At 48.2% G+C, this 26,911-nt stretch overlaps 1 protein-coding gene across 1 annotated transcript; it reads right to left on the reverse strand.

Annotated features, from left to right (window-relative positions):
* Positions 1-7,038: 7,038 nt before the first annotated feature.
* SHH (sonic hedgehog signaling molecule) lies at positions 7,039-20,923 on the reverse strand. The gene is made up of 3 exons (XM_030943969.1): positions 20,388-20,923; positions 15,416-15,677; positions 7,039-11,917 (listed from the first exon to the last, which is right to left on the reverse strand). Exons 1-3 carry the CDS (start codon positions 20,694-20,696, stop codon positions 11,208-11,210), a joined length of 1,281 nt encoding a protein of 426 aa, XP_030799829.1. The 5' UTR covers positions 20,697-20,923; the 3' UTR covers positions 7,039-11,207.
* Positions 20,924-26,911: the final 5,988 nt, after the last annotated feature.

Here is a 26,911-nt window from a genome sequence, read left to right on the forward strand (position 1 = left end):
AGCTGAGAGCAGGGAGAGAGAGCAAGACAGAAGCCATGTTCCTATTCTCCTTCCTGCAGATGTCACACCTCATGGTCTTTAATGGACATAGAGGTAAGGCAGGAAAAAAACAGAGGTCAGAGATAAATTCTCTGATTCATGAAGGAAACCAAAGCAGCTGGGTGGGTTTTCTTCTGGTAGGAACAGGGTCCTTGTTTTCACCCAGCTCTGATTCAGAGATTGACACATCTGATCTATGAAAGGCCTGTTTTTAAATATCTACATTCTGAGTCCCAGCAGAGCTCAGCATCTCCTGAGCATCTCCTTTGTGCCCATCCCAATCTCCTGTGCCAGAGGAATCAATGATTTTTTCTGCCTTCCCCAACCCTGAGATATCCCTGGGGAACACAAGGACAGAGCACACAGCCGTCTTGCTGCTGACAGATCTTCTCCTGCATTGCCTCTGAATGATGACATCCCATTTCTAACCCCCTTTGGTATTGATTTTCATGGTAAACTGACATAATTTGGCTGATACACAATTTTCATTTCCCCCACCGCTGATGAATTGTAACATCCTCTCTCTCTTATGCTCTTTTTAAAAAAAAAACCCTTAATAGTCTGGGGGAGGAAAGATGACCTTGCAGAGGTGATAATCTCTCTGGCTGAACCTGGGGATGGGGATGGCTTAGTCCCACAGCAACCCTCCCTACACAACTGGTAATAATTTTGTGATCAGCCTGTGACTGTTCCAAAAAATAGGAACAAATGAGTTAAATCACAAATCTAATGCACTTCCTATCCTGTCTATTCCTACAGAACAGCACGTCAGCAGTGCCAGAAGACACATGGATGATAAGTTACTAATAAATTCATCGTGTTGCTGATTTTTAGCAGACTGATAAAAGCACCCCTTTTAACAATGCACAGCTTGCATGGAAAGGAATGGTAGAGATTGGGAAAACATTCTACACTTGAATTGTAAGAATTGCTATTGTAAGGGCTGTTAATCGCCGTAATTTTGCATTAATCAGGTATTGATTGCATTTTTAGCAGCTGAGAGAGCAGCACACATCCCCTGTCGCCCCCTGAGCTCAGCGCAGGCAGCTGCCAAGCTGCACGGTTAGCAGGGAATCACTAGAGGTCACTTTGATTCCACCTAATGCAACAAAGCCTGAAAGGTCTGAGGGTTTGTTTCTGCCTTTTCTTCTTGTTGTTGTTGTGAGACACTTTTTTAAAGCAGACTCTTTCTGCACATGTGGACAAGTGTTAACAGAACCTCCTTGAGCTGAATTTTATTCTGGTGTAGAGAATGAAACTTTGAAGAAGTTTATAAAGCTGTGTCTGTATTCATCAAGAGGAAATTTGGCCATGAGTTTCTATTTTAATATGAAACATCTTCTACCGGATTTGATATTCCTGATAGCAGATGTCATTATTTAACTCTCAATAAATAGTTCTGTCCTGTCAAGATCCATATAAATAGGGAAAAAATAGCTCCAATGTATAATCTACAAGAAGATATTCTGATTTTCCTGCTTATTCAGTTGCATCCAAATGAGAAGAAACATTTAGGTGTATTTGATTCCTTGCTCCAGTTGATAAACAAAGTACAGATATTTCCTTGCTAAGAGAAAAAACCATCCCTAAAAAGGAACACCTTGTGATCAGGCAAAACACTTCCCTGGTGCAAGGAGCAGCTCCAAGGGGAGTCCTGACTTGGCCTTTTTTTTACATTTGTAAAGCAACAATTTGGGGACCTATAGGATGAAATCTGACTTTTCTCTCATTTTGAACATTGGGGACACTTTGGTCCTACCCTGCAAGCTTCTTTAGTCACAGGTCCACAAGAGCCTGAGCCCCAGGTGAGGAACCCACGGCCCATCCCCCTCAGGAATGGCACCACTGCTGTCCAGATGTCTCCATGCTGAGTCCCTGGTGGGGCAGGGGCTGCACAGAGACATCCCCCTGCCCTGAGGAGTGGCAGCATCCTGCCTGTTTCTAAATGCAGTTGGTTTAACCCTGGTTTGGGAAAGGCACGAACACTTGGCATGCCCAGAACCTTGGTGGTGCACATAGGTCAGCTTTGGCTGCAGCCAGCAGATCCCACAAAGCTGCAGCTTTTCCTCTGCCCCTGGTACTGTTCAGCACCTGCTGGAAGGCACCTGAGCTCCTGAGGCATCTGCACTTGCTCCCTGTGAGCCCTTGCACATCCACACACCCCAAAGGCAGGCCCTGGTATGTCCCCAGTGACTCCTGGTGTGTCCATGAGTGTGACTGACTGTGAGTGACTCCTGGAGTGTCCCCAGTGACTCCTGGAGTGTCCCCAGTGACTCCTGGTGTGTCTGTGAGTGACTCCTGGAGTGTCCCCAGTGACTCCCACGAGTGACTCTGGAGCAGAGTGTGGAGAGCTGGGGCTGTTCTGTGGCTGGTGCCCAGGACAGCTCCTGGTGGCAGAGCTGAGTTACTCAGACTGCACCAGAGCACAGACCAGGCTGTGTCCTGCCCACACTCAGGCCCTGGGGATTTCTCCTGTCCTTTCCATGAGCTGCCCAAAAACTGCGCTTTGGAAGGTGGGAGGTTCCCAAGATCCCCAAAGGTCCCAAGCAAGAATCCTGTGTTGGGTCAGTGTCAGGGCAAGCCTCCATCCCTGCCTCCTTGTCTTGGGGTGCAGATGGTCTTGGTCTCCTGTTCTCCCTCCTGGAAACACATCACTCCTTCCCTTCCACACTGCACACATTAAGGGAAATTTCTTTTCAGGGACAGCTCTCCACCATGCTCTCTCAGCCCCCCACAGCTTTTCATCCCCACAGCACTGCATGTCCCATTCCAGTTCACATTAAGCAATGTGATGAGCGCCCCTCCCATGAGCATCTATCTTCTCCCTTCCTTCCCCCAGGGGAAAATTGAGTGGGAATAGTTTTAATTAACTGGGCTGTATGTGCATGGTGTTTATACCTACACAGGCAAGGCTGAACAAGTGTGCCCTGCTCTTGGAAAGAGAGGCACTGAGGTTTGTGGCCTCTCTGAAGTTCTAATCCTGCAGTGGAGAAGCCCAGATAAAGCTCTGGGTTTGGGCTACACTGGGCTTACCCAAGCACAGAACATAGAGAGGGGTGAACATCTGGGCCCAGAGCCTGGTCACTGTGCAGAGCTAAGGAAAGTCTATATGCACCCCACATGAGAACCATGGATGAGACAGAGATGCTCCCAATGTAGCCTGGGACTCCATGGGGAGCCTCTGCAGAAGGCTGACATGACATTTTAGGCAGGATTCAGAAGTAAGGTTAGGATACCTGCGCTCAGGCATATTTGCAGCTGTCTCTGTGAGCTCTTGGTGTCTCAGCTCACTCGTTGGTCCACAGAGATCTTGTCCAGCCAGACTCTCCAGCCAGCAGGGATCTCCTCTCCATGGTGGAGACACAATCAGAAGCCAAAATAATTTCTTACCCTTGATCTGGCTAAGGCTTGTGGGTCCTCCTTGTGATGTATGTGTGTAATGCAGAGTTTAGCATCGTGCAAAAAGCCATTTATCCTCTTTTCCAAAGGTATTTAGAATGGAATTAAAGATCTGGCAGGAAGCATGCTGATTTTATGTATAAGGATAATAAGCTGCCTAATACTTGCAGCTGTGAGACATCTAAAAATTAAATGAAATTTTTACTAATGTATAAATTAAGAGGGCTTTCAAATAGTCTGACTATTTGTTAGTAAAGGTTTTGGATAGTCCCTGCATTTCACCATGTGCCCACAGAGGAGATCCCTCTGAGTGGCACATGGGCAGTAGATATCTGATATCTGATTCACTGTGTTTCTCATCATGTTGACCCCACAGACTGTGGAAAAGTATCCTCAGAGATGTTTTTCCGCCCATCTTTGGTAAAGACAGGGGGACAACAAGCTACTTGCTCAAAATCAGAAGAAACCTCATCAAAGGGGCAAGGACCAAACCTGTTTCACTCAAAGCCTGGCATTGTTCTGGCAACTTGTTTGTCTGCAATGAGGAAATTTTTTTTTTTACTGTTTTCTCCTTCCTACAGCTATTTATAGTTTCAGTTCATAAGCAGTGGTTAATATTTTCAAAATAGTCAAGCACGTGGTCACCCACACAGAAGATGTGACTGATTCTGCTGTGCTGCCTAAGAGGTGTTGCCCATGGTATTCAGGATCTTTCTGCAGGGATCAGTGGGGAGCTCTTGGCAGAGGGCAGGAAAGATGCCCTGCTGCCTTGGCAAGAAGCTCTTGCTGAGTCTGCTACACTCTGCGAGGCTCTGGATGAGTTTGCAAAGCTGTTACCTTCTCCTGAAGATGCCCCATGTTGGATTTTTATGGATGTATTTATTTTTTTCTGAATCTAACCCACCCTTTTCAAAGTGCAGCTGAAAGTTCCTGAATACATGGGTTAAAACTCATTGCACTCTGGATCAAAGACTGGTATTTCGTGCCTCCTCCTGCTCTGTTGTGCAGTGACAAAGTTCCTGGTGACTTAAGTGGGAGAGAGGCTGTGTCCTGGGAGACAAAACTTAATTGAGTGTAATACCACAGGGCACATAAAGTAGGGCAACACAGTCTGACCTCATTTTGCCCATACATAACCCTGCTGACATCAGTGGGAGCTGCACATTTGCAGGCAGAAGGTGAAATGTGCCCACTCTTGGCTGCTCTAGGAAATTCTTACTGGCCTGATAAATCCTATTATTTGATGGTGCAATATGAGAGTGTTGGATACACCAGGTAAAGCTGAGCAAACACAGCTCAGCTCCCTGCTTGTTTGAAGTTGTGGAAAAACTTCTTTTGACGCTGGTGGTTGTTGGATTGAGCCCACAGTACACAGTGATTCATAATCATTTTCCTCAATGAAAGCAACCAGGTTGGTTTGTTGTTATTTGTGGGATCACATATGCATTATTTGCAAATATTTGAATGGCAGTTGGAACTTTCTGATGCCTGTGAACCCCATAGCCTCCATTGGTGTTAGCACAAAATGGTTATTCACACAAACACTCTGCCAGAACAGACTTGTTTGATACTGAACATTTATTACACTCCTGTTTCCAGAAGAACTTTGCTGAGTAGAAAGGGCATCATTTGGCAAAGCCAACAAAGCTTACACCCAACCAGTGACTACTCCAAGAGAATTGTTCATGAGCAATCCTGAGACTAATATTTATTTGCATTCATTACTGTCTAATAATTAAAACCAGTTCTCACTGCTGTAGAAAACAGGATGGGGCTGACTTACAAGGAAGAGGTGAGCTGGGTGAGTGAGGTTTCAGCTCTGTGCTCAGGGCAGGCTGCAGGAGCAGCAGCAGAGCTTGGCAGAGTTCTGAATGTCCCAGATTCTGAGTCTTGGATTTCTTAAAACTAATCTTGTTTTAACTCTTTGGTCTTCTTCGTCGCAGAATGAATGCAAGGAGACTATAAAGGAAGATTCTTGGTGGATGGGGTGCAAGGCTGCTGTACTTAGGAAAACTGCTAGCTTATTTAACAATGCCAGTTGCTCAGAGGGATGGAGCCCCTCCATCCTTGCAGACATGTGGGACCTGACAGAGGGTGGCCTCCAGCAGATTGTTCTAAGCGGGCCCAGTGTGGGCTGAGGTGAGACCTGGGACCACCAGGGGCTGCTTACAGCCTATACTGCTCAAAAAGAACAAAAGGCCCATGAAATGCTTTAATGCTCCAAGCTAGACAAAGCCTGATCTGTATCCTGCCTGTAAATAAGTTTCCCCCACCCAGGGAAAGCCTGTGACAGGTCTGTGACACAGTGTCTGTCTGTCATGAGACCAAAAGGAAGTTGCTGTAATTGCACACAGATGGATCATCCACTCCCTTGCAGACAATGCCATCAAAAGTCTCAAAACTTGGAATGATCCAGCGTTCCCAAATATGGTTTCCCTGTGAGCACATCCCCTTTCCAAGGGAGGCATCCTGATGTCCCAGTGATATGCTCCAGGCAAGCTTTGCCCCAAAGATGGGCTGAGGAGGAAGGGGTCCCTGTGCCATTCCCAGAGTCCAGTGAGCTGAGCAGAGCTGCACAAAGTACATGGTGTTCTCAGAGCATCCCTGCTCTCCTGTCCATGCCCAACCCCTCCTGCCCTTGGGCAGCAGCCAGATGTGAGTTTGGTGGCCAAGGAACCCTCCACAGTCACACCACGCAGAGCATCCCTTGTCACCTCTCCTCCCCAGTAATACAAACGGACATTTGTTCACACCAAACTGAGCAAATCTAATATTTATTTCACATTTAGGTCACAGGACATCAAAACAAATATTTTTACCCCAAACAGATTTCCTGACTTTGTGGCAAATCATTCCTGATTTGCAGTAATATTTTTCTGAAGAGGTGTCTTACTCTCACTCAAAAATGAAAGGAAAAGAAGTTATATAGGATCTTGCACTCAGCTTTAAGGTGCACAATTGCCTGTGCACCCAAATCACCTCTGGATGCCACTCTTGATTTCACTGGAACCAGGACAAGATCACTAAATTCATATTTCTGGCATTTGTTCACTCCTTTTCATCCCTGAAAACCAAAATTATTTAAATACGTAAGTCCAAACACCCCAAATGCAAAGCATTAAAAATTATATTTAACAATCTTGGCCCAAACAGTGGCTGTGGGGCCCCTATCAAATCTGAGACAATCCCATTGCTTGTAAAGATGCTTTTTTTTAAAGATTATTTTTTTCCCTTTCAGCCCTCCTGGGCCAAGGATCACATTAACACTGCTCCTTTGAAAGCTCTGAAGGGCTCTGTACATGGAAAATTGACCTTTTTTTCAGTTAAGTTTGTACTAGTTTTAAGGCAGAAACTGCTGAAGAGAGAATTTCAAAAGCTTAAGAAATCTAGTGGTCCCTTATGGCTTGCAGTAATGAGTAAGATAAAATGCTCTTTCTGGTTTCCTTCCCCCTGTAATTGAAATAGATGCTGTACTGGAGCTGCAAAACTGCTGCCCAATTATCACCCAGCCAGGCTGATTTACATCTCCTGCTCAGCCTCAGCATGGTGGGAAATGCTCAGGAGGGCCAATGTAAACATATTAATGTCCTGGTGGGATGTGCTGAGCTCCTAATATCAGGATAATAATATTATATATGTAGACATATATGTGCATGTATGTCTAAAGATCCAGCTAGGCAAACTTTCCCATGTGAGGGCACAAAGAGCTGAGGCACAGCACAGCTACCTGGCTGGGAACACCTGGTTCACCCCAGTGCTTGGATTTTAGTTGCACTGTGGATGTGATCCTCTTTAATGGCACATCCCAGCTTTCCTTTGGAGGGTTTGAGCACCAGGGCACTGCTTGAACTATTGGTCAGGTAAACACAGACTAGCCCCGGTCTCATTAGGGTCATTTCTCACATTGGCTTGGCTGGGGGACGTGGAGAGGACAGGCAGCTGCTGGTGGGCTGCCCTTCAGGGCACCTCTGCCACCCCGTAGAACCCTTCCAAATGAGTTGGCTTTGCAGAGCCACGCAATATTTCACAGGTAAATGACAGACTGCCCACATGGCTGTAGGTGGGAGGAGAAGGAGGCTGTGGCCACCACATGAAGCCCCACCAGCACAATTCCTGGTGTGTTTGAATAGTCCAATACCAAATCCCACAGGATCCCCACTCTTCAATGTCATCAGGATAAAATCCTCAGAGGTGTGCAATAGGAATGCCATCACATATCAGACATTTCAGGAAGTCTCTGTAATTTCTTTAATTATTCAGACAACAGAGCACAAGGATAATAGCTTCAAGTACATTCTTATACATTATTTTGACAGTAATAGATATGTATTTAGTCATAAACTATTCTGTAGCCACCACTATGTGTACATTTTATACAAACTATTGCCATACTCGGACCCTGAAAATGGACAGTGACATCTCCTAGATGTTTTGCACAAGGTTATGACAGTACATCCTTCATACAAGAGCTGTGGCTGTGGGTCGGATTGGCCCATCTAAGGAAGCACTTCTAACACACCACAGAGGGGTGATCCTGATGAGAGGAGCCAGAGGGAGAGGTGGAATTCAGACATGGTGAGTGGAAGAGGTAAAGCTGCTTGGAATAAGTGCGATGGAGAACATGGCACAGCATTTCTCTGCTCAGTGAAACAGGCTGATCCTGGTGTAAGAGCATCTCAGCTTCTCTCACACCACAAAGATCTGAGCTCATCTTGGCCTTTGGGTGAAGATTAAATGAGGCAATGTCTGGTGTGGTCCCATCCAGGCATGTGCCTGCCCTGACACAAATGTGGGCTCTGGTCTGATGGCTCTTTAATATCTCAGTTGCAATTCAAATTGAAGCTCTCCAGCCAGTGGTTTTAAGTTTGATCATTGATACCCCTAAACACCTCCACCACCCGACCTCTGGAGAAGGCACCTTCCAACACGGTCATTTCTTTGAGTTTAGAGGCCTTAAAAAATGGCAGCCACCTCTCAGAGACAGGGTAAGAGAGCTCAGACACCAGATGCTGCCAAACTAAGGCCAGACTCTTACAGCAGAGACTCATTTGTTCCACGATCACATTCTAACATGCTCCAGATCATCTGGGTTTGCAGCCCTCAGCACACCCCAAAGACAGGGAGGTGGCAGAGTCCAAGATGGGGTGGGCAGCAGGTCCTCAGCACCCACCAGGTAGTACACAGTCCCCTGTGATACCTCTTGTTGGGTAGGCATGAGGGTGGCTTGGTTCCTCTCCTGGTGCTGCAGCACACTGGGTCACTCCAAAGTTTCATCACCCTGGCCATGTCCAAGCTTTGGAGGTTGGAAGTGGGGCTGGACTAGAGGTTGACAGGAAGGAGAAACCACATCCATCTGTCAGGGTTTCACACAGCAGTGCTCGTGCGTGGAACTCGGCCTCCAGCTCCTGACAGCGCTCCAGAAGCTCCTGGGATTTCAGCGTGGAAGAGCATGGTCGACACTCTCTGGAGATGGCCCCAGGCAGGGACATTCTGGGAGGCCGTGGAGATGCCATCCATCCCAGCAGAGAACATGGCTGTGTCTGGAGCAAAAGGCCTGGAGGGTGAACATCCTAGACTGGCAAGTAATGGAAACCAAAGAAAAGGTGAGAAGACATTCAAGGCAAGCTCCCTTCCAGCACGGTCCCGTCGCAGACGCGCACACACATGCACACACAATGTTTTGCAAAATTTTTAAAGGGATCCTGGAAACCCTCAATGGAGGAGCACAGGGTGCAGCAGAACCTCACTGATCAGCACCTGTCAAGGATGATTCCCTCAGGGTGGGTTGAGGCTGGGACCAGGCAGGGGATGCAACACTGGCCCCACCACTCAGCTTCTAAAATACATCTCCAGCACATTTACCCATGGGTGGCTCGGGACAGACTCCTGCATTACAGCTAAGGAATGTCTCTCAGCATAAATGAACAAATCTTTATCCTTTTGTTTGTTTTGCAAAGGGTGTTTTGCTCTGTTCTCAGTGGCCCCAAGCTCTGTGCTGTAACTCAAAGCAGCCAGTGAAATCTGGTGGATCTCATGATCCTTCTTCCAGCATCAGCCATGGGAATCCCTCTAACTCACCAAAGCCAATGTCTCTCTCTCAGATTTCAAGGTCTCTCCCTCAGATTTCCATCTTCTGGGCACCCAGATTGAAGCCCACTGAAATCCCAGGGTTGCCATGAGGCAAAGGCAGCTGCCTGCCTTCACATTAATGCCCTTCAAAGGGAAAACTTGATTTAGTATCCTCAGAAATCAATTTTCAGAGCCGTCTACAGTCTCCATTCCAGACTGGGAAGTGGGCATGGAGTCAGCTGCAGCTGGAAGAGAGGAGCATTGCCTGAGCAGGGATGGGGAGCCAGGGCTCTGGCAAAGGGAAACCCATCTCCTGGTCACTCGTGCAAATAAGTGAGGTTCTACTGTCAGTACAAGAGATTCCAGGTTATGCACAGATGTGATGGATTCGTTTCCTTAATTAAAGTACCAAAATTAAATGTTATAAGCAACATATCTAAATAAAATAACGGGCACTCATTTAGGTATCATGTTTCCTAAACCAACAAGCAAAAAGGAAAAAAATAAATGGGATGCACCAGGAACTCTTAGTTATTATATACTAACCAAACTGTGCATGGCACATTTTATTTCTATAAAACTATTAAAACTATTACAAAATATTCAAAAATACATTTTAGTAAATTTACAGCAGTTATTTCTCAATTTATTAATGCAAAACATCCTTTTCCCCCCTCTGTACAAACTACCATCTCCATCGTCACAGAATTGCCGCCATGTGCGCTTTTTAAAAAATATTATTTTCTAATAAACTTTTTCTGAAGTTAAAAATAACAAAGTTTCTTACGGTTTTTGCAAATAAAAAGTTTGTGTAACAGTCTCGACTTCCATGAACTTCCATGAACGTGGCCAAATGATGTTTTTACAAAGCAAAACATGGAAAACAATACAGGAAATGATGTTACATTTGCAACTATTTAAATTAAAATAATATATTCTCATATTTTACACTATTTCAAAAAACGAAATGTGATTCAGTTAAGTATTGATCTCTCAAAAAAATCTAATTTACAATTCTGTGTATAAAAATATAATTTACGGACCCCCATGAAGTTTGTCTTTTTTGTGTGTGTTTGTTTGTTTGTTTGATTGTTTTTTAGACTTGCTGAAATGAAAGAGCGATGTAATGGAGAGATGGGAAAGTACAGAATTTTGCTTTCTGAAAGTCAGGACACACGTGACACGTAGAAAAATAGACTCTGCGCAGTTTTGCTTGGCCTCACAAAATAATTTTTTCTCCTGTGAGTACAGTTCACATGATAATAAATTATCAAAGAAACTATTTAAGGCTCTTGAAGGTCCGGTTCATATCATTTAAAACATCTATTCAAAATACCAAAGAAATAAATATCCAGGAGAGGAGGAAAAAAAAAAACCAACCAACAAACAAAACAAAAGAACAAATAAAAATATATATATATTTATAAACTAAACAGAACAGAACTTCCAGGGGTCTTTGTTTCCCTTTAAGTCTACTTTGGACTGTCCTACTTATTTATTATTATTTAATTATTATTATTTTTAAGTCTTAATCCGTGCTCTCTTTTAAAAATATGTATTTTTTCCTTTTTTTTTTCCTTTTAGTGTTTTCTTTTCTTTTTTTTTTTTCTATTTTTTTTTTCTCTCCTTTCTCTCTCTCTCTCTCCCCCTCCGTGTGTCTATCTCTCCGTTGGAGCCTGCCGGGATGGCGCGGGGTCCCCTCAGCTGGACGACACCATCATGCCCAGCGGGTGCAGAGAGTCACTATCCAGCACCCAGCTGCCGATGCGGTAGAGGAGCCGAGAGTACCAGTGGATGCCGGGGGCCGTGGGGTCTCCCATGGGGGACCCCACCCCGGCAGGACAGAGGGCGGCCAGCAGGGCCTGCAGCAGGCGGAAGGGAGCGAAGGCCCAGTGCGCCCAGCTGTGCTCCTCGATGACGGCGTAGCACGAGGCCAGCACGCGGTCGATGAGGATGGTGCCCTGGGCAGTGAGCGGCGCGTAGGCTCCCGACGCCTCCTCCTGCAGCGACACGCGGTGCACGGCCGCTGGCAGCAGCCGCCGCCCGCCCTCGCCCAGCACGAAGACGCGCTGGCCCGGCCGCACGCGGCTTGCGAACAGCGCCCGGCCGCTGCCGGCGCTCCCCGCCTCGGACTGGTTCTGCTGGGGGGCCACGAACAGGAGGTGAGCGGCCGTCAGCAGCAGCCGGGCCCGGGGCTGCCGGGTCTCGATGACGTAGAAGAGCTTGTGGGAGCCGTCCTCGCGGTCCAGGAAGGTGAGGAAGTCGCTGTAGAGCAGACGGCCTTCGGTGTCGGCCACCAGCACCCTGTCTCCAGGCCTCAGGTCCTTCACCAGCTTGGTCCCACCTTTCTCCAGGTGCACCGTGGCCGAGCCAGGGAAGCAACCGCCGGATTTGGCCGCCACAGAGTTTTCTGTGCAAGGAGAGAGGCACAGCAGGGTTAGAGGAGGCACATGCCAGGCTGGGGTATGGGGGTATGCAGGAACTTATCACTTCCCCAGCCACCCCAACCCACCAAGAAAGCTCAGGACACGGCCAGACTCCCCTCTGAAATTCCTCCACCCTCATCTATGAGCATGCCCCATTTGCACTCAGTGGGTCAAGTAAGAATCCCCTTCCTGCCAGATTCGAGTCAGTGTAAAATCTTCTCTGGGTTAGGAGTTACAAGAGTGATTTGTCTCATAAAGGAAATGAGCCAAAATATTTCCACTGAGAAAACTGTTCCAGAACAAAATCTCTTCTGGAAGAACTTCCCATTTGGCTACTGTTTACCCTGCACTGACACCTGATGCCAGATAACTTGCAGGCTTTCAAAGCCGAGTGGTTTTGCTGGCATAAAGTTTCTTCTCTAAGCAAGTGCCTGTGCTCTCAATGCTCAGGGTCCCCAATCAGCTCTTACTCAAGGAGCACATCTAGGGCAGCAAACAGCAGAGAACAGGAGGAGACTTTGCCCCAGGTTGCACACAAATTTTGCCACTGCAAAGCAACAACCCAAATTTCCCAAATCCCCCTGCATAATGCTGCACAAGCCCCCATGCTGCCTCCAGCCTTCCTGCTCAGCATGGTGGCTACCGAGGCACATCCCACACTCAGAGCACCCCTGCCTGGCATCTCCAGCACTCTGCTTCAATCCTCTCTCAAAAAGAAAGAAACCTCTCCCTCCCTCCTAGGAGAAGCGTGATCTTCCCTGCCTCAGAGCATGTGGTCCCAGAGCAGCCCAACACCTGTGCCAGGCCCAAGCAAATGCCTCCTCCTCTAGTTCTTGGGAGTTACTCAGAGTTTAGAGCAGCTGTTGCTGCTTTCCTGGGCTACTGAGAGGAACAATCTCAGACTTAAAGAAAGCAAGAGTAGCAATGAGAATATGTCTCTCTTGCAAATCACTTTTTGGAAGCTCAGCCGCCTGTGGGGTAGTGGGAAAAAAAGTCTGCTGTGTTCCAGGCTGATCTCTGTCTTAACAGAGGGACTTGTATTGTTCCTAACCACTCTGTTTTTTTAAATATTGGTTGATACCCCATACTATGTCATGGTAGCAAATGTTGAGATTCCCCATCCCTCCCTTGCCTTTCTCTGCTTTCTCCCAGTTACTCCCTATACCAGTTAAGAGACCTGCTGATTTAGCTCCTAAAGATGGACAGATTTTATATTTTGCCTCTGTGGCTGCTACTGAAATTCCTATGATTTAGACAAGTCCTTGTAGTGTCTCCTAATGACTTTCTCAGGAAGGACAGGAAGGGTGAAAATCAGACTGTTATTGATTTGCTAATGACTTTATCACTTCTCCTTCAGAAATGAAGCAGCAAGATCTCCAAGGCCTCCCTCTTCAGGGAGGATATGGCAACAAACAAGCTATGTGCTTTATGTGGAGGCCTCTGCTAGTAAACTACACCTTCCTACAAGCTGGCAGTAAAGGTCTGGCTAGAGCTTTGTTTGCATATTCAGGGACTTGATGAATAGATGTAGTAGTGTAGCAGCTCTACAAACATGCCAGTGAATTGGCAGAGGTGTGAAAATCTGCTTCTTTGAGCAGCGCTTGTTTGGGTTCTCTAATTAAAATCCAATAAAGGATCAGCATTGTCATTCTGATTCATGTAATAAATGCAGACACTCTTGGAAGAGAGGACACTTCCATTTTTTCCCAGCTTCTTCCCCCCCTTTTCTCCCCCTCCCTATTTGTTCAGGTGCAGAAACCCTATGTGCCAATTCACACACATACTCTCCAAAAACCCAGGACCTTCCAAGCACTATTTGCACAGCAGAGCCACTTTTCCAAGGCACTCAAGATCTGTATTTGAATTTTAAATGTAGAAGCTTGCTCTAAATACTTGCTGTAGCGCATTATCAATGTCCCTTTTACCACCCCTGCCTCTCCCTCCTCTGTTCTGGTGACAATAATTCAGGCCTTGGGGGAACTCTTCTTTGCATTCCAGTCTCCTGGATCATACTTTTTGCAAACAGAGATCTAGATAAAGAATCTTCCTGCTGGCATTATGGGATTTAATCTTCTCATGAGATGCTCTGTCATGAAATGAGGTTTGGACAGTTTAAGATCAGGCTGAGAGAGTGGAATTCAAGCCTGCTCCCTTCAGCCTGCCTCGTACAGTCACACGACCCTGCCTGACACCCTCCAAATATTGCCCCCAAGTCCTTGTGTGCCGAATCTCAATGAGCAGCTTGGGGTGGCTCCCCTCCTGTGAAACACCCCTGGGGTGGATTAGGAGGTGCGCCTGGCCTAAGGTCACCGCGCACCACAATCGGACACCTTGCGCTACAAAGCCCATCTTGGCTATTGAAAGGGGAGTTTCAGATCTCCACAGAGCTGACAGTTTTGCAGGGCCTCTTTTTGCCTAGAAAGGACCCAGGAGCTGAACAAAAGCAGTAGCAGGCTCTCAGGACAAAGCCCACATGGGCCAGGAGAGGTGCTCAGCCCCTGGGGAGCTCCGGGCAGGAGGGGGGGGCATGAAGCCCTCCTGCAGGTGAGCAAGGCAGGGCTGGGCTGCTTCCCTGCCGTGGGGTGCTGGGTTTGAAGCAAACAGCTATATTTAAAGAAAGCCCATTATTTTCTTTTGCAACCAAGTGTCTCCTGACACATCCAGCAGGTTGCTGGGCTAGGGTACGCTCTTAAAAAGAGCTTTCGATGTCATGCAGCTGGATGGAGGGAGGTGGTGGAGCTGGGGGCTGTCACTCGCTGACAGATTTGCTCCACCGAAAAACGTGTCAAGTGTCAAGAAAAGAAACTCTGCGAGTCGGGGATTTCTTGCGAGCTGTTCCCGAGTTGAGACAGCGTGTGGCGTTGTAAGCACAGGGGAGGGGAGGGAAAAAAAATTATGTGTATGTGTATCCCTATCTGGGAATTTCCTAGCGGCTACCGCTGAAGGAGGCTGTGGACCACGTTACTTATTTATTTTCCTGGCCGGCTTCCCCTCGGAGATTAGCGCTCGCGAGTAAGGCGTGCAGCCAGCGGGGCGGCTGGAGACGGCCACGAGTGTTTGTGTTGAACATGCTCCTTGGATGGGGAAAGCGTCAGACCCCACGGGGGGAGGAGAAGGGTGTGTGGCTGCGACGCAGCTCTCGTGGGAAGGCTGGCCAAGCAAATCACCCAAATAAAAGTGCTGTGAAAATCTGCTGCAGCTGGCTGGGCTTTGTTTTTTCCTTCCCCCTCACTCTTTCCTTTCCCCCACCTCTGCTCCGACGGGGTCGCTAAGAGGCGGGGGAAGGCCGGCTGCGCCCTCGGGGCTCTGCTCCCATCCCTGCGGGAGCCCCGGTAGGGCAGGCCGGGCGATGGGGACCCTGCAGGGACGAGAGAAGGGAGCCCGGCGGCAGAGACAGGTCACAGAAGGCTTTAGGGCGCTGAGTCACTGCCCTGGGATGTCTCCCCACCTCGGCACGTCCCTGGGCAGGCTGCCCGCCTTACCTGCTTTGACGGAGCAGTGAATGTGCGCCTTGGACTCGTAGTAGACCCAGTCGAAGCCAGCCTCGACGGCCAGGCGGGCCAGCATGCCGTACTTGCTGCGGTCCCGGTCCGAGGTGGTGATGTCCACGGCGCGGCCCTCGTAGTGCAGGGACTCCTCGGAGTGGTGGCCGTCCTCGTCCCAGCCCTCGGTTACCCGCAGCTTTACCCCGGGCCACTGGTTCATCACCGAGATCGCCAGAGCGTTCAGCTTGTCCTTGCAGCGCTGCGGGGATACGGGCAGATAGGAAGGGGTCATTGTGGGGGTGCTGCAGCCAGGGGAACACCCCCCCTTCGTTATCGATACCCACTGGGCCGCATCCTGCATCCCTCTCCCGCCAAAGAGGCGGCATTCCTGCCCTCCCGCCAAATTCACCCCAGGGTGGGCTCAGCCAGGGCTGAGCATCTTCACCTCCACTGCCAGGGAAGGACGGGGAGGTAGGTGAGGAGGGGGAGAGTGAAACCTGGGGACACGGGATGAACAGAGGATCAAACACCACGAAGACCCACAAGGACGGACCTTTTCCCTGCCCTGGCACCTGCTGCGGGGACAGGGGACCTCCCTCTGCCGGCGCTGGCGATTCAAAGGCACCTGCACGGAGCAAATTCCTGCCGCTAAGTGCTCTGTCCCTTCCCGAGAGCAAAGTTTCTGCTCAGAACAAACATTCGCCATATATCTCAGAGTCACGGATTCCCCCCCGGAATGTCTCTGCGGGTCTTTTCAGCTTAATTCTGTGTTGAAAAGGGTATCAATACATGTTAACAGCCTTTATGTGCTGGAGGGAGGGGTGTTTTTTTTCTTCTCTCCCTTCGCCCATCACTCATTAGAGCCCTCAAAGCTGCATGGGCTGGGAGCATTCACTCTGCTTCAAACATACATCGGCGCTCGCCTACAAAGCCGAGCAAATCCATACAATAATATAGCTCTTAGTGGGAAGATGAAAAGCAAGGGAGGGCCAAGGAGGGAAGTTAAGCGGAGCAGGGATGCTATGCAAGCTAGGACCCCCTTTGTGTGGAGTGAAACCCTTCCAGCTCCGTGGAGAAAATACTGCAGGATTTTTCATTGACCCTCCAGAGTCACCAGCCTTCCTTGGGCTGAACTGGGCCCAGCAGCACCGGGAGCACGTAGGGATCGAGTAATGAGGGACACAGGACAGGGGAAAGTGGGGAAAAGAGGTGAGCTGAAACCCTGAAAGTTTTGGGGAGTTTCCCATCTTTGCCAGGCGGGGAATAGACACAGTGGCGTCAGGGAAAAAGGACTCTCAACCCGGCAGAAACAGGAAATCAGCACCGAAAGCATTGAAAAGCACTTGACTAAAGGTACAGTTAGAAACACACACGTTGCCAGCTTTCTTCCTCCTTTTTGAGAGGAAAACAACTTAGGTGCATCTACCCGACGTAGTTCTCTTGATGCAAATACCGATGTGGCTCTAAGCCACGGCGGGATGCAGTAAGCTGCTCTTCCCACACTTCTGCTGGCCTGACTGCTATGCTTGGCCTTCTGCAGGACTATTCTCCGCAGCGTGCTCACAGCACAGTCAATAAAAGACCACAGAGTTCCCCTTTCACAGCTCCCAGGAACGCAAAGCACCTCCATTACTCCGACGACGCTACTTTTAGGGACGTGACAAGGTTGCTTAGCAAGGAAGTTCCCATGTATTCCCCAACAGCCATAAAAGTGATTCCAGCAACATACAGGTTGATATAAAGAGATATAAAAATCCCCGAGAGATATAAAACACAGTCACGAGCTCACTTTGGACTCTCTGGCCTACCGTTTTATGGAGAGAGACGGGTGTTTGGGTTTCGGCACCGTTCCCGGCAGCAAAGTGCAGTGGCACAAGGAAGTTGAGTTTGATTTATTTTATTTTTTCCCTCTCTCCCTCTCACACCTGAGTGGATAGATACGCTCCATCACTGATTTACAGGGGAAAGGGGGAGAAGGATCAAACGTCTCAGCTGTTGATAAGGTGACCGCGCTGCGCGACACGGCGATGTCGTGCCCCGCACGGGAGGAGCGGGCGCGGGCAGGGACGCGGGCAGCGCCGGGAGGCTCTGGCCGCCCCGGCCCTGCCAGCACCACTCCCCGGCTCCAAGCGAAATAAAGAAGAAGAAACGGCCTCCTAAAGGACTTTTCTCCCTTTTATACTGCCTGAGCTGGATTGTCAGAGTCAAAAGCCGTGAAGCCCAGACTATTTATTAATTCATCGGGTCGTGTGCCACAAATCAAGCCCAATTCTGTTCAGCCACCGTGAAGCTCAGCAGGGCTGCCTCCACTAACGCTTTGTGTGGAGGCAAAGTTGTTCAACAAGCCCTCTCCTGCCAGCTCCTAATCTCTTCACAAATGAATTGCTTGAAGGAAACACTTAACAGGTACCTGTCAGTGTAAACAACCTGGTGGGCTTCCTAAATGCCAAGTTGATCTCTAAATTCCTCACATCACGCACTGGTTGTGTGCCTGCATTACACGAGATTGCTATTTTATTTCATACAAATTCCAGCTTTATCATACTGACCTGGCCTCCTTATCTCTCTCCCCAATCCAGCCAATGGCCGGGGTGGCGGGGGGAGGAAAGGGAGGAAGGGGGGAGCCCTTAGCAAACTGCTGGTGTCACCTGCAAAGTTGAGAACCTGACTTACCTACCTCTGTTTGCGTTCCCCCCCACCCTTCTGAAGTTAATATTAACTAGCGACTAATGCATTCGGCAACCACTCTGCAAGTTTAACGATTCTGTCCATGAAAGATCTCTCCATGGTTGAAGGGCTCCCGAAGCCGGCGTTTAAAGGCTGGGATTTAACTAGAGGTTGCCGGCCGAACGAGAGAGGGAAGGAGAGGAAAGCAAGGCAGGGAGGCCAGAGGCAGAACCGCGCCCCGGGCCGCCGAGGACCCGGCCGTGCCCGGGCAGCGGGGAGCGAGGGCAGGCAGCGCGCTCGCTGCCCGGCCCCGCTCCGCTTCCCCGCTCCCTGCCCGGCCCGGGGTGCCGGAGCCCCGCTCGCTCCCCGAGCTCGCTCCCCTCTTTGCCGCCGGGTACCCGGCCCTGCGGCCTCCCCGGCCCCGCCGCTCTCAGCCCACCTCCCCCCTTTGTGTCTAAGGCACGGGAACAAGCACTGAAGGAGAGGGGGGGGGAAAAGTATTTGTTTTCGTTTCGTTCGTCTGAGGGAAGTTGACAGAAGGTCAGGAGTTCAGACGCTGCCAGCTAATGCAGCGGGAGCGGCCAGCCGCGTAGCCGGCGCTGCGTGCCCCGGGAGAGCCGCGGGGCCGGGGTCAGCCCGCAGTCCGCCCCCGGCCCGCAGCCCACCGCTCCCGACCGTGCCCCGGTTCCCCCCGCGCCCGCCGCCCCCGCTCCGCTCCGCCGCGCACACGCACCGGCGCAGCCGCGCAGGGAGGGATGCGCCGAGCCCCGGCGGGAGCCCGTCTCCCGCGGGAGCCGCCGCCGCCGCCGCTGCCGCCGGGCTGCGGAGGGAAGGGTGAAACCCGAGCCGCCGCGATCGATACGCGAGGGGAGTAAGTGGAGCTGAAAATGCGAGAGATGCGGCTCCGGAGGCAGCCGGGGCGGAGGACCGCGGGTGCGCGGAGGGGCGCGGGCCGCGCCCGAGCGGGGACCGGCACCCGCTCCGCTCCGCTCCGCAGCCCTGCGCGGGGCGGCGGCGGCGGCGGGCGGAGGCACCGCCGCGCTCCGAGGTGCGGTGCGATTTAAGGTGGTCGGGAAGAGATGGTGGCGGCCGCCGGTCCCTCGCCCCGAGAGACCCGGCAACGTGCGGAAAATCAGGCCGAGGAACGGGGAGAGTTTGGGAAATTCCACCCCTCACCCCCCTTCCCCGCGTCCACTCCCCGCCTAGTCCTTCCAGGCGAGTCCTGCTCTAGCACTGAAGGTGGGGCTTAAATGTATTAATATTAAAAAAGCGCTGTTGACCTATATTTGGAGGAAACCCATTTCCAGTGTCTAGATTGCATGTAGTTTCTGAAACTCCGGGATTAGCAGAGCAATTGACTTCGCTGAGCTCTCTGTTGAGCATGAATTATAATTACGAGGTGACTCGGAGCGGTTCTCTTTCTCCCTCTCTTTCTCTAGCCTTTATCTTTTTTTCCTTTCTTTCTTTTTGTTCATAAAATAGTTCCGCAACCCGATTCCACCCGAAATCCAATATTTACCCAGTTGTAAACCTTGTGCCATCAGATTTTTTAAAACAGAAGGTGATGCAATGCCGATAAGTTACAAGTCCCTCCCCTATGGAAGTACCAGAGCATTGGCGGCGAGCATCCTTAAAGAAATATCAATATATTTACTCTCTGATGGGCGCAATTGCAAATGATGGTATTGCAATGCGAGCTATATAATACGGAATCAGATGAGGAATGGTCGATCCGGCTTCAGCTGCCTTTTGTGAGTGCACGACTGCATGCCTACTAAATTTAGAATATGCTCGCGACAACAATAATAATAATGAAGGTTAAAATGAAATGAAAAGAAAAAAAGAGAGAAATTAAATAAAATATATAGAGGAAAAAAATCAAGTCAGCAGGCGCAGCAACCGCGGACTGCGTTTGTAATAATGAGTGGGTGGCCTGGCGGTCACTATACACTTGGGGTCCTCTGAGCTGTATGCAATTCGTTTGATCAAAGTGCATCCTTGGGGACAAATGCAAACAGCAATCTCTAACCAAGTTACAGGGAACGCCATGGCACGGTAATGACTGTAAGTATCACACAGATTCCCCCACCAAATATCGAAACATCTCCAGCTCCAGCCCCGGCTAACTTGGCTGGATAGATGGTATTTACATTCAATGGGAAAACTAGTCGAGTTTGGAGGGGCGGGGGGAGGAGGGGGGGAGGGAAAGGGGGGGGCTTTCAAAAATACTAAGACAGATGCGTCCTTTAGGATTGCTCAGAGAGGTTAACAAACACAAATACAGGTATCTCTGTGGCTCTACCTGAGTCATCAGTCTGTCAGCTCCCGTGTTCTCTTCATCCTTAAAAATAATGTCAGGGTTGTAATTTGGGGTTAGTTCTTTAAATCTCTCGGAGTTTCTTGTGATCTTCCCTTCATATCTTCCACTGGCCCCTAGGGTCTTCTCTGCCACATTGGGAATAAACTGCTTATAGGCTAAAGGGGTCAGCTTTTTGGGGTGTCTCCTTTTTCCAATGCCCCTGCCTGGTCCACAAGTCAGCCCAGAGGAGACTAAAAGAGCGCAGATGAAGCCCACCAAGAGAATTCTTGTCAACAGCAGCATTTCGTCCATTGAATCCAATTACTTCAAAGCTCTCTGTGCCTATCCCTGGCTGTCTCTCTAGAGCTCTCTCTCCTCCTATGTCCTTGTCTGCTTTCTGAATCGTATACTATCCACCGATCCCTAGCAAGACAGGTGCTGGAATGGCAGGCTTTAGGTCGCTGATAACGGAACACATCGGAGTTTGGTCGGGAGACAGCAATCGAGAGACAAAAAAAGGGTCTGATTTTAATGGTAGCAAAGCAAGACGCTAGTGAGAGGAGTCTGCCTTTAGTTCTATATTATAGCTGCCAGGGCCGAGAGCTGATTGGCCAAGGCGAGGCAAGCTTGTCTTCTGATGTTAACCCTCAAAAAGGCAACAAATTCTTGAAAGATTTTTTTTTCCTTTTACCTGAAGGGCTTGGAGCTGAGAGGGGTGGAGATCGCGCTTTCTTGGGATAACATCAATTACATGCTTTTTTTTTTTTCTTTTTTCTTTCTTTTTTTTTTTTTCTTCGTCTGTTTTTTTTTTTCCTCCAAAAACTTTCTTGGCAGAATGGTACATTTGTCAGCAAGAGGAACAGATGCCTTTCTGAAAGAGGGGAAAAAATTAAGATTAGCAGGCTGCTACAGTGCAAATCAAGTTTCTAAGGGCAGTTGTGGTTAAATAAAATGCCGAATTATCGGGGAGCCGTGCAAATAGGAACACACTTGGGTGATATTAACGCCCTGGGGGGGAATAATGCCATTTCAGAGCGCACCCACCTAAATGGCTTTGTAACAGGTTTCTTGCCCCTGAAAAGGGAGATTGCTCTCCCTCCCAAAGACATACATTTTTAAACACACTCGCCTTTTAGCTGATAAATGACCACTTTAACAGCAGAAACAGGTCTGATGCGAAGCGGCAGTTAAATGAAGTTAGTGTGTCTGACTTGTGTATCACACAACTGCAATGTGGCACTTTTTCTTTTTTTAATAAAATCAGGACTATCACCCAGTTTAAAATAACGTTGTGTCTTCGGAAGTGCACGAATAGTCAACTGATTAAAAATAGATGGTCTCCTGAGCACGCTGGGGCTATATTCTTTGTTTCTTTGGTCAAAGTCGGAGAGGAGCATTTTGGACTCTTACACCTCCTTGCGGGGTGTCATTAAGTTTTTAAGGAAAGCATAGTGTTGAAAGCATCCGCAAACACAATTAACAGAGATCGATCCAAGCAAAGTGAATGGAAAGGGGATAAGTTTAATGTTAAATTAATTGTTATCTCATGCAGCGTGGCAAGTGATGTCTTTATCCCGATCTCCAAAAGCTACTAATCAGACAAAGGTGTTGAGAGACGAGCAAAATTGCAGAGATGAGGCTGATAGAGCAGGTTAGACAGAACAGTAGAGTTCCATATGAACAAACACTTCTCTGCCTGCAAAGTGCTCATTTACTTTTGCTCCTAAGAAAATACAATTTGTCCTAGGATCTAGAAAGTTTCAGGAGTTTTTTAGGAGTTCTTAAAAATTCCAGGACGGTGTGCTAAAGTAATTCAAAGTCCACTTTCTCAGAAAAACAAAACACATCCAAAGAAATAAACTTTATTTAAGTTGTGGGGTTTAAAAAGAAAAAGAGACAGAAAAAGGAAAAAAAAGAAATAAAAAGAGCTCTTTGGGGTGAAAAACTAGATGGAAGTTTTCTGGTCTGTGACATTGAGCTGAACAGTAATCAACTTAAACCCTGAAAATGGATTTTAAAATCAGTTTTTAAGTGGTAAAAAAGTTTTATATCCGTAAACTGCAATAGGTCAGCACGGACTTTTCAAGGGACAAAGTAGTCTTTTCAGGTAAACTTTAGAAAAGAGGTGAAAGAAGTGGTCCGAAGTGGTCTCATGCCGGCTCTAACTGGTGCTTTTCATCTTTTTTAGCCTATGCTTTTCTTCTGTTATTTGTGTTTCTTTGTGGAGTTTCAGTGAGTCGTCGATTTCTCTTTCCAACCTTTAAATTGAGGAGTTTTGACTTGGAAATGGGTAAAAAGTTAGAAAGACAGCAGCTTGGCTCCTGGGTTGTTATCAACCAACTTAGTTGCAGAAACAAGTTGTATAACAGCTAAATACCTGCTTCATGCTATTAAAAAACAAACTTAAGTTTTATCTCCCCGTCTGCGTGCATGCGAGAAGACAGATACAAGGAATATATAATTTATACAAAAGAGGGTATGTTCTTTTGATGTGGTTGCCTAAACAGCATGACTTGATATAACAGTTGATTAAACAGCGCCAAGGAATAAAAGCTATTCTTAATGGTGTGGAATACTGCAAAACTTTTATCACCCCTCTTACCTTGTCCCCCTCCCCATGGAAAGAAGATCGATATCCCAGGCACTGGATGGGTGGACATCGCAGTGAAGAAGTCTAGAGAATAAGGACAAACTCCCTCATTATCAGATTGCCATATGTACAAAGCAGTCACCCAAAGATTAACAGGGAAGGAAACGCAAAGAAGGAATTAATTAAATGCAAGTAATAAATGCGCGGGGGAAGGGAGAAATCAAGAAAAGTTGTAACTGTGGGAAGCTCGAAATCCCCCTCCTATCAAATTAGATGTGAAAGAAAGCAGAGCTGGGGGAGCGGGGAGGCTCTGCTCAGCTTCAGCGCAGGCTGGAGCTGGCGGCGGCCCCGCCGGGAGCCGGGCGGGGGGAGCCGGGGGTGCGCGGGGGACACCGGGGGAAGCCGGGGGGGAACCGGGCCGGCGCTCCCGCCCGCCCCGCCGAGCCTCCGGGATGCGCCCTGCCTCTCCTCCCCACCAGGAGCTTTTCTTCTTTCTTTTTAATTATTATTTAAATGCCACAGCTTCTGGGAAAACAACAGCCCCCGAGTCCCCGCTCCGCGCTGCCGGCAGCACGGGGGGCGGGGGTCCCGGCCCTGCCCCCGGCCCGCCGGCCCAGCCCCGGCCCCGGGCTGCGGGGAGCCCCGAGACGAGCCCTGCCCGCCCCACACCTCCCACAGCAAATACCCCAGAGCTGCAGCAGCCCCCGGCCGGCACCGACGCCTTCTTTGGAGGGTCCAGAGCCCACAGCCACCGCTGTCCCCATGGGGCCCGGGTCCCGCAGGGCTGCCCAGCGTGAGGGAGCCGGGGAGGCCCCTGAGCGAGGCCCCTCAGTGGAGCTGCCCGGCTCCGCTGCCCTGCCCACGGCGCCAGGTCCATCGTGGAGCTCCTCAGCAGCCCCCAAAGCCCTGCTGGTGTTATCCAGACCCTGATCCACACCACAGTCTCAGAAGCACCCACTATGGACCCCAGCGAGTCCCATTGCAGGCACCCAGCACAGCCCCATGGCCCCACACTCCTCGCTGACACTCAGGCACTTCCACACCACAGTCCCACCGTGGTGGAGCATCCACTACGGACCCCAGTGAGTCCCATTGCAGGCACCCAGCACAGCCCCATGGCCCCTTGCTGACACACAGGCTCTTCCAGGGGCACAGCCAAACCCACTAGGAGCTCTTGCTGTGGTGGCATGGATGGGGCCATTGCCAGCACTGTGCTGGGCCATCCCCTCCAGCCTGGGCTGCAGAGGGGCATTGACGGATGCACCCAACCCCCAGACAAGCTCTTTGAGAATCAGATGTTATTCACCTGCTTTTTTATGAAATCTGGATTTGCTGATGGCTGCGGGCTCTGCATAAAGATAAAGAAGGGTTCCGACTGTGCAAGGGAAGTTGCTCATTGGCCGTTTGAAGTTTCCAGATTTTCCTTGTACTGATATATTTTGGTTGGTGAATCTCAAAGTACAGAAAACTACGCATGCAAATGCTGTGTGACTTTTAAGTGGATCTTAGCTATTTATCATCCTTAATAGCCAACGTTTGTCCTCATGCTTAATGTATAATTTTTAAAATAAATTCTCCATTTTTAGAGCATGAAACCTTGTAGCCTCTTTGCACCTGTGGTACTTCCCAAGAAATTTGGGATCACAGCAACCAAGAAGCAGATAATGAATAACTTCAATGAAAACTGAGGTTATACTAGAATAAAACTGGTGTAAATAGAAGGACACTCAGGCAGGATTTTCACCTGAAATTTTGTTTGATTCATTTATATACCCAACCCTCTTTCATGACAGTGTTAATCCATTTTCATTAAAGGAATTGGTGCACATCCCTGTTGCCCATCCTCGTGGTATTGCAATGCCTATCTTGAAAATCAACTTGGAAATTTCAGTTCAGAATTACTGGCTAGCTGGCAACTATATAATGACAAGCAGAACAAGTCTTGTTCTTCGGTGTTTTCTTCCAAAAGCCCCAAAACCCTGGCACCAACAAGAAAAATTAAGCTTGTAGTTTTCCATGCATTTTGGTTTGACAGTAAAACTCAGGGAGCCATGCAGCTGAAACCTGGTATTGCTTTGCTGTGCCCTTAGTCTGGCATTAGTCTGTGAGCATTTCTGCTACAAGAAAAAGAAACATTTTGTGTGTATGGAGAAGTAGAAAATATTTGCTTTCCAGAATAACTGTGCATTGATTTTGCAGTTTTTATATCCATTTGCTAGTGGATTAATGCTAATCATTGTCTTGGATATGGTCAATAGAGCCTTTCATCACACATGCAAAAATTTTTGTAGGCAGAATGATTCATAAGACATTGTTATCTAGATTTTGTTGTGTATTTGCTGTTGAACCAAACTTTAAAGCAGATTTTCCCACAGGTTTCCTTATATCTTCATCAGGGCAATATGTAATGTCTGATAATAGGTTTATAGAGAAACCCTTACATTTCTCTTTTAAGTCTTTTCATTTCTCCTTGAATAACCCAATAATTTCTCATTCCAAAAGTCCCAGGTGGGAGTGAGCATAATTTTTTTTCCTTCTTGGATTGTAATCCACATCCCTTTTGCAGTTACTTCCTTCTGGTCATGAGTGGGGAAAATCCCAACCGAGGGTTTCTGTCCACGGGGACGGTGGGAGGGAAGCAGCCACTAGGGGAGCTCGATGTTGAGAGTAACCCCTGAGCACCTTCCTCACGGCTTACCCAGCTTTTCTGCAGTAGGAATTTGAAAGCAGGTGTTAAGCTTAAAAAAAAAAAAAGGCAAAGGGAAAAAAAAGCAGCAAACTACCAAATGGGCAAGTTTTGGAGCTTTATTTTTCAATTTTCTTAAATAACAGCTTTATAGCCAAGTATCTAAATGTTATTTTCTTGTTGTTCTGTCCATTGAATTGTGAGCTGAGAAATGGCCACAACACATAAAATGAGGACAGACTGAGATGTAGCTGCTGAAGCAGCAGCCATGAGTACAAGAATATCTAATGCTTAGTCCCAGCTGCAAAGTTGACTTGCTTTCCTGGTCTTTGGCAGGTGACTTAGATTCAAAGTTCGCATCGCATAAACATTGCTAAGAATAAACCTTCAAAAGAAATCATATCTTTCTCTTGTTGTCATTGTTATAAAAATTGTTGACTGGATTATTAATGGTTTGTATGTTAATTTGGGTTTTGGTTGTTTATCTAAGGAATTTATCTGGGCAACAGAGTCAATGATCATTAAAGTCTGTGGGTGTATGAAGAGCCAAAATAGATCTTTTTCTCCATGCAGATCAATACCAGCAGGTTCTTACTTGGCTGTCTTTGGGTCCCACGTATTCACAAATGTACCTCAGTATGAAGAAGCTGTTTATTGAAAGAGACTTGCTCTCATCTTTTTCAGTATCAATGACTCTGGAAGCTAATAAAATGTTTAGTGTAAATAAAGAGCCTATATTTAATATATATTAATACCACCCACAAATGGTTAATGAAATTATTACTTTTTAGCAAGATCTACATTTTAATGTATTGTTTTCTTTTCAGAAAAGAAAAAAAAAAGCATGGATACATAAAAAGCATTTGGAAATGCAAGTAATTCTTGGCTGTCTGACTTGCACAGTTGTGTTTTAGGGAAGAAGTGCAGAGTCATATTTTGGAATATCGAGTGATAGTGCATCTCCCCCTCTGTGTGATATGACAGCCAGACAGGGGATGCTAAGAGAAACCTGAAGGCATGAGATAAATTCAAACTTAACTTGCTGGCTCTTGCAGTGTGAGGTTGGCTCGTTCAAAGTACACAAACCAACAGACTGGATCAAGGCTCTCTGTTTGGGCAGAGATCAGAAACAAAGCTTGCCCTCTAAAGTCCACCTCATAGCCAGATCCAGCCATGGTAACCACTGTATTCACTGGGCCATGGTAGCAGGAGAGGTATGTGCATGATTGTCTTAGTTTTTCTTGTTTCCTT

This window comes from Camarhynchus parvulus, chromosome 2 (genome assembly GCF_901933205.1).
Source record: "Camarhynchus parvulus chromosome 2, STF_HiC, whole genome shotgun sequence".
Classification (NCBI taxonomy): Eukaryota; Metazoa; Chordata; class Aves; order Passeriformes; family Thraupidae; genus Camarhynchus; species Camarhynchus parvulus.

Coding starts and splice junctions, on each gene's coding strand:
- SHH (XM_030943969.1), bottom strand. CDS start 20,696: ATGGACGAAATGCTGCTGTTGACAAGAATTCTCTTGGTGGGCTTCATC. Junction 15,678..20,387: donor CTGACAGACTGATGACTCAG/GTAGAGCCACAG, acceptor GTATCCCCGCAG/CGCTGCAAGGACAAGCTGAA. Junction 11,918..15,415: donor TCACTGCTCCGTCAAAGCAG/GTAAGGCGGGCA, acceptor CTCCTTGCACAG/AAAACTCTGTGGCGGCCAAA.